The sequence below is a fragment of the Mastomys coucha genome, unplaced genomic scaffold (genome assembly GCF_008632895.1).
Source record: "Mastomys coucha isolate ucsf_1 unplaced genomic scaffold, UCSF_Mcou_1 pScaffold5, whole genome shotgun sequence".
NCBI lineage: Eukaryota > Metazoa > Chordata > Mammalia > Rodentia > Muridae > Mastomys > Mastomys coucha.
The window spans coordinates 49670298-49678249 of NW_022196911.1; the positions used below are offsets into that span (position 1 = coordinate 49670298).

Sequence of the window (7952 nt, forward strand, 5' to 3'; positions counted from 1 at the left end):
AAAAAAAAAAAAGAAATAGAGTAGGGAGATGGCTCAGTTTAATTAGGGCTTGTGAGACAAATGCAAATATAGGGACCTGAGTCTGTCAGAACTCGTGTAAAAAAATCTAGGCACATCGGTAATTGAAGCAATGGGGAAGCAGAGATGGGAGGATCCCATTACCTTGGTGACCAGCCAGCCTAGACTAGCCAGCCTAGCTGAATTCGTGAGCTCTGGGTTTGGTGTGAGACCCTGTCTTAAAACATGGTGGAGAATATTTGAGTAAGACATCCAAAATTGACCTTTGGCCCACACACACCTATATACACATGAACAAAAAGAAGTTTCAAGAACAATACAAACAACTCTGTAAATCAGATTCCCCCCACTTTTAATATTGTGTTGCATTTGACCCCTTTTCTTCTTTTTAATTGTTTGAGATATCTTGAATTGTTTGATATATTGCAATACAGTGTCTCACCATTCCTAAAGCAAGAGTACTCCTACATAAAAACCATAGAGATCTCCAATTATGGAAGGACACATTTTTAAGATAATACAGTCAACTTGAAGTCCCTAGTAAATTCTCACCAGTGGTTCCAGTAATTTATTTCTTGTCTGGATTTTTGTCTAAAAACATGGTTGTATTTTATTGTAGTGCCACTTTGGTCCACTCCAGTTGCTTGGTCTTCTTTTGTTATTCAAATCCCCAGCAGACTTAAAGAATCCACCACGTTTACCCATAGCTAACCTACACTCATGTTTTCCATAAAGGAATTTTACTATGATTAACACTGTGCTTTGTGTGTTGGTGCAGTGTTGACACTTTTTCCTCTGAGGAGGCTAACATTGATGACCTGTGTCCATATGCAAGGATTTTTTCTGTGAGGTCACCATTTGTGACACTTCATAATTGATGAGTATCTGATGAAGAGATGTTCTGAGATGACTCTCAGCATACTGACTCTAGTTTGTGGATAGTAACAATTAGGTGCAAATCTCTTCCCACCTGTTTTTTATTATTGTTGACGATTCCTGCTGAAAACACTGTTTTACTGATACTATAATTTCTCTTATAAAAACTGATTGTCATTCTTTAATTTATGTTTGATATGGACTTAGTGTCATCAGTATTATTCAAGTGCTCTACAGGTTGACTCTTGTATTCTTTTGAAATGCCCTCATCATTCTTTGAGCATTTTCTAGTTTTCTGACAATCGGTAAGGATTATCATGAAATTTTTTTTGTTCCTACTCTGGAATCAACCATTTCTCCAGAAAGTTCTTGATCTTTCTAGTAGAGAATAGTATTTATAAGCCATGATCTGGAAATTTATTATATCGTATATTTACAGCCCCTCATGAGTCAGAGCTAGAAAAACCTATTCATGTTCATTATCAATATACATCTACAGCTGAGTCTCTGTCTTCATTCTGCAACCATTAGTTAATATTTAACAGGTCTAAAACTATCCTACAGGCTTTTTTCTAATTTTTTTAAAGATTTATTTATTTATTTATTTATATGTATGAGCACACTGTAGCTGTACAGATGGCCATTAGCTCCTGCCTGCCCGCTCCAGCCCCGCCCCACTCGCTCCAGAGTAATTCACTATAGTTGTCTTCAGACGCACCAGAAGAGGGCGTCAGATCTCATTACAGGTGGTTGTGAGCCACCATGTGGTTGCTGGGATCCGAACTCAGGACCTATGGAAGAGCAGTCAGTGCTCTTACCTGCTGAGCCATCTACCAGCCCCTACTTTTTTCTAATGTCTTACATCCATATTTATTAAGTCTTCTCTTATTTGCTGGTTTTAACCAGTCTCTACCATGCCAGAATAACAGTGCCAACCATGTCTTTTGCCTTTCTCCAAGTGAAGAGTATCCAGAGTGTGATTCTCTCTCCAAGTGTCAAACTTCGTGTTTGCTAGGGTAGACATTAGAGACATATATTTGCATAATGATGACCTCTTCTTTCAGACTCTGTAGAAACTTTTATCCACCAGTTTAGACAAACAGGATGGTGTTCTTCTTTTAAAGTTGACCAGTTACCACACTCACTGTGTAAACCCTGACACCATATATGTTTCCTAGACCATGATTGGCCTAAATAACTAACCCATTTTGATAATCTTAGACTTAGGATTTTTGAGAGTAAGAAATGCAGAGGAATAACTTACAATCTCTATGCCATAAGTTAGTTTATGACATCTTTCTTACTCCTGAATACCTTCAGGGAACGTGATTTATATACCTTGTTAACAATGGGTGCCCATGGGGAATAAAAACTGAGATAACAGCTCTGTCGGTATTAATGTATGTTTATTATATAGTTGTTGGGATTAATCATTTGTATGGCTGCAGCAGATTGGAGTTTAAAGTTAAGGGCCATAATTAGATTTTTAAATTTTATATTAGTACTTTGCCTGTGTGTGTGTATGCACCATGATTGTGTTGTGTCTACAGGGGTCAATAAAGGGCATTGGATCCTCTGGAATTGGAGTTACAGATGGTGAGCTACCATCTGGGTGCTAGGAACCAAGCCCAAGTGCTCTTCATCACTGTGTCACCTCTCCAGCCCTACAGTTGTTTTTTACATCCAACTGAATATTTGTTTTCTTATGTATTTTCTGTTTACCCACTTTTGTAAAGGTAGCAGAGCAGGGTTGCAAAGGCAGTATAGTTGGTAAAGTGCTTACCTTGCAAACATGATAAATTTGATCCTCAGAACTTAGGAGGTTGAGAGATGGGTCAGTTGGTAAAACATTTGCTAGGCAAGCACAAGACTCTTATTTCTGGTTTCTTTAAAAAGACTAGTATGGGGGGCTGGAGAGATGGCTCAGTGAGTAAGAGCACCGACTGCTCTTCCAAAGGTCCTGAGTTCAGATCCCAGCAACCACTTGGTGGCTCACAACCATCTGTAATGGGATCTGATGCCCTCTTCTGGCACATCTGAAGACAGTGTACTTATGTATAATAATGAATAAATCTTTATAAAAAGACTAATATGATGACAAGCAACTGTAACTCTTACATTGAGGGGGCAGAAACGGGTCCCTGAAGCTTTCTAGCCAGCCAATCTAGCCAGTTGGTGAGCCCCAACAAAAATTTTTTTTTTCTCAAAAAAAAAAAAAACATTAATTATATATTAATTATAATTATTATTAATATATATATATGGTAGAGGGCATTTGAGGAAGACACTGATGTAATTCTCTGGCCTAAACCTCACCCTGCCAACCCTCCAAAAAGTCAGGCATGATGGCTCATGCTAATAAGGCTCCCAGGCCAATAAGACTCTATCTTTTGTCTCAAAAAATAAAGGAAAGGTCTTGAGGAACAATACTCAGGGTTGTCCTCTGACCTCCACATGACACATACACCAAAAAAATAATTAGACCTTCAAAGTCTAGTAAATTTTTAACATTGGTTCAGAAACTCAGTAGGAAATGGGTGTGTGTGTGCACACACGCATATGTGAATTTTGAGGTAGATAATCGTTTACAATTCTGAATGTACAAACCATACAGGATTTATTTAGTCATTTCACGCACAGCAAAGCAGGAAGACTAGAAGAGTAAATACCTGTATATTATTCCTGTGGCCTGGGATAGAAGAACTAATTTGGAGTAAAAGTGGAAGAAAGCTTACTTGCTTGCTTTCTTCTTTATTTCTGTTTGTTTCCTTTGCCTTGGACAGTCATTACACGCTGTATTGTAGCAGAAGTAATAGTAACAGCCCATACAAGGAATAAGTCTGTACCTTTCCTTGGTCCTACGATGCTGAAATGCCAGTAGAAAAAAAGCACAGCTGAGCAGATGCTATTGGGGACTTACCCCTCGACCATATCTCAACTCTAAGCCTCTGCTTGCTACTAAATAAAGAGAATGGTGGGAGATAATGTGACACATTGAGTTTTGTTTTTTCTTAACCTTTTCTTTCCTTGGATTTTTAGGCAACACCTGAGCGTCTCATCATGCATTTGATAGAAGAACATTCTATTGTGGACCCAACATATATAGAAGATTTCCTATTAACTTACAGGACATTTCTTGAAACTCCTTTGGATGTTGGGATCAAGCTTTTGGAGTGGTTTAAGATTGACAGCTTAAGGGATAAGGTTGGTTTATAAATATAAAAGACCTAACTTTAACCTTTAAATTTTATTAATAGACACTTTTACACTTAATAGATAAAGTGGGGGTTTTGTTGTTTTTGTGGAAAAAGTAAAGTTTACCTAAATAATTTAGTGAGTCAGTGTAGACATGTGTCTGGTCATTTTCCTAACAAAATAGACTTGAGAAAAGTGGATATAAGCTACAGAAATCAGAAACTGAGGTAAGACGGTGATACAGCTAGTTGTAAACTCAGGAACCATCGTAGTAGTATGTGTAAATGGAGCAAACATGAAGCTGGCTAGTGAGTTTAAGTAATACTCCACAAATGAACTTTTTTTTTTAAAGATTTATTTATTATATGTAAGTACACTGTAGCCGTCTTCAGACACTCCAAAAGAGGGCATCAGATCTCATTGTGGATGGTTGTTAGCCACCATGTGGTTGCTGGGATTTGAACTCAGGACCTCTGGAAGAGCAGTCAGTGCTCTTAACCACTGAGCCATCTCTCCAGCCCCACAAATGAACTTTTCAAGAAGATGGGTTGTTTCTAAGTATCAGGATAAGACCATCCAAGCTTTTCTGAGTTAAGGACTCTATAATCATCTAAAAAGTTTGTCAGCACTTAGTTTCTTTCCCATAATATATGGGAAATGTGTCTTTGGATTATTTTTTTGCACTGGGCATTGTTTGCTATTTTTGATTGATGATTTTAGCTTATTTTATGGGACATCTATACACTTAATGGAAAGACAACTCATCATATTTGTTGGAAATAAATTGTTTTCAGAAAGTAAAAGCAGGGTCATAATTTCCTGGTGTGCCTTCCTGAATTACATGTTAGAGATAATAAATCATATGTGAGAAAACTATTAATTTAATTATTTAGGAAACTAGACTATCCAAAACTATGCAGCCTTTCCTTCCCCCTCACTACCACCCATGTTTTAGAATTAGATACAAGTACTTTAGCCCTGGAGAAAATAAAGGAGTACTTAGGAAAAGATCCAAAATATTATTTAGAAATAGCTAGATATATTTATGTAAAGGCATAAATTGGGCCCTTTCATATGCCATATATAAAAATCCATTCAGAAGAGATCAATCAGAGACCTAAACATAGGAACTGACATTAGTAGCTATATGAGGACACACAGTTCACCACCCAGCTGCTGTAAGACCAGTGTTGCAGGTTGAAGACCATTAATATCACTCAGTGGGTAAAGACATTTGATGCACAATCAAAACAACATGGAGACCTGAGTTCAAACTCCAGAACATATATACACGTGAAAAGGGAGAGCCAGCTCCACAAACCTTTCCTCTGACCTTAATACCTATCATGGCACATGGACCCTATACACATATCATAAGCATATACGGTAGTAATAATTGAAAACATTTTTAAGAACCAAAATTATAATGCCCTTAAACTAATTGACTTTAGTTCTGCAGATATAACACTCAAAGCAGAAGCAAAAACGAAAAAGACAGATAAGCAAAATTTCCAATATTAAAATCTTTTTTCTGTATCAAAAAGTTCTATCAAGAAATACAAGAAAAAGGGAGATTGCTCACTTTACCGGGCAAGGATGAGGATGGGAATCTAGATCCCCAGAACCCATGCAAATGCTAGGTAAGCATTGTAACCAACCTATAATCCAAGCCTCAAAAAGGTGAAGATGGGGCTTCCCAGTTCAAGTTAGCTTGCAAGACTAGTCATATCAGCAAGCTCTGGGTTTGACTGAGAGACCCTGACTTAGTGAATAAGGAAAAGAAGTGATAGATGATTACCAACATCAATCTTGGACCTGCACATGTATACCCCATACACATAAATGAAAATGGAAAAGGCCAAAAAATTGCATAAAACAACATGCAAATTTACAAATCATAGATGTGATAAGGATCTACTAACCAGAATAAAGAACTCTTAAAACTGAAGGACAAAACAACAAGCGACATGACTGAAAATGAACAAATGACTAGAATAAATAACCTCTCTGAAGAAGATTCATAAATAGTTCATAAGCATATGAAGAGGTTTACTCTCATTGCACATATGAAAGTACACTCAAAACCATATGAAGTGTACCACTTTTCATCTACTAAGATACCTTTTTTAATAGGCAGAAGTGAACACTCTTGGGGATATAAGGAATGGATACATATACAATATTGAAGATGGTAATATAAACTGTTGTACTGTGGAAAACAATTTAGCAGCTCTCTAAAAGATTGAACACAGAGCAGACACATAACCCAAAATTTCTTCTGCTAGGTATTTACCCAAAAAAAGCAAAAAACTTAGACACAAATATTCATAGCACTATTAATAATAGTTAGAAGGTGGAAACAGCCTAAAATTATCAGAGATAAGTAAATCATGTATGGCAGTAAAATAAATATGCATGAAATTGAAGTGCTAAGTGAAAAAAGTCATAAATGACTACACGTTGCATGAGTATGTATATGAAGTATCTGAAGTAGGAAAAATCCACAGAGACAGAAAAGCACATCAGCAGTAACTTTCAGGGGCAAAAGGGTGCAGAATGAGAACACACTAATTAATGAATATGGATTCTTCTAAAGCAGTGGTTCTCAACCATCCTAATACTGGGACCCTTTAAAACAATTCCTCATGCTGTAGTGACCCCAACCATAAAATTATTTCTGTTGCTTATCTGTAACTGTAATTTTGCTACACTTAAGAATCATAATGTAAGAGGCTGGAGAGATGGCTCAGCAGGTAAGATCATTGACTGCTTTTCCAAAGGTCCTGAGTTCAAATCCCAGCAACCACATGGTGGCTCACAACCATCCGCAATGAGATCTGACACCCTCTTCTGAGGTGTCTGAAGACAACTACAGTATACTTAGATACAATAATAAATAAATCTTTTTTAAAAAATCATAATGTAAATGTTTTTGGAGATGGAGAATTGCCAAAGGAGCCATGACCCATGGGTTGAGAACAGCTGTGATGAAAAATGTTCTAACATTTCATATAATGAGCATGTAACATGGTTGGATGTACTAAATGCCACTGAAGTGTGTGCTTTAGACTGCTTAAAATGGTGACATGAATATTCTGTCACAAATTTTGGAGTATCAATCATTACTGACTTTATTATGCACAGTATTCAAGTCTACTTAAATTTGTTAGTTTTATATTAGGAGTGGGTTATCTGTGTGTATGCAGGTCCGTGTACCACATGAGCATACTCTTGCTCCCTGCATTATATTTTGAGACAAAGTCTCAAGCTGGACTAGGAGCCACCAGTTGGGAGCTCCCTGGATTTTCCTATCTCCATCTCTTGGCACTCGACTGTTACCATCCAGTGGTAACAATAGGGAAGGGTTATTCTGGAAAATGGAGTCAGGAGAAAGTAGGCTAGCCATAATTAATCTACCCACGTGGGAGGCACCAAAAATTAGACAGCATTAAGGAGGTATGGTCACCCAGCCTTCTTAAATGCTTTGTTACAAGCCAACAGGTAGAATAGATGAGGCAAAACCCCTCCCCCAAGATCGTTAGCATATAGACCCAATCTGCAGCTTCCTTGGTCTCTGTAGAGGCAGAACTTCCGATGTAACTGGAACCAGGAGTGAGTTGTGGCAAATAGCAGCAGGTGGGCAGAGAGGTGTGGTTATGAGAGGCAGGCAGGGTCTGAAGAAATCAGCCCTCAAGCCAGGAGGGTTACGCTCGACTTACAGGTGTGTGCCACCACACCTTGGTTTGTACACAAGTGCTAAAGATCTGAATTTAGATTCTCATGCTTGCACAGCTTTACACAACTCAGGCTTTACACAACTGAGCCCTCTCTTCTAGCCACATGTTCCTTGATTTTTTTTTTTT

The 7952-nt window shown here is 37.7% G+C and overlaps 1 protein-coding gene across 16 annotated transcripts in view; it reads left to right on the forward strand.

Moving 5' to 3' along the window:
* Nucleotides 1-7952, forward strand: part of Rapgef6 (Rap guanine nucleotide exchange factor 6) — a 176724-nt gene that overhangs the window by 105297 nt on the left and 63475 nt on the right. For all 16 annotated transcript variants that reach the window (XR_004113774.1, XM_031354886.1, XM_031354887.1 and 13 more), the window contains one exon: nt 3934-4098. Coding sequence is in view for 15 of the 16 variants with exons in the window: in XM_031354886.1 (XP_031210746.1) it covers nt 3934-4098 (165 nt within the window). In the remaining variant the exon portion in view is untranslated. The remainder of the gene's footprint in view (nt 1-3933; nt 4099-7952) is intronic.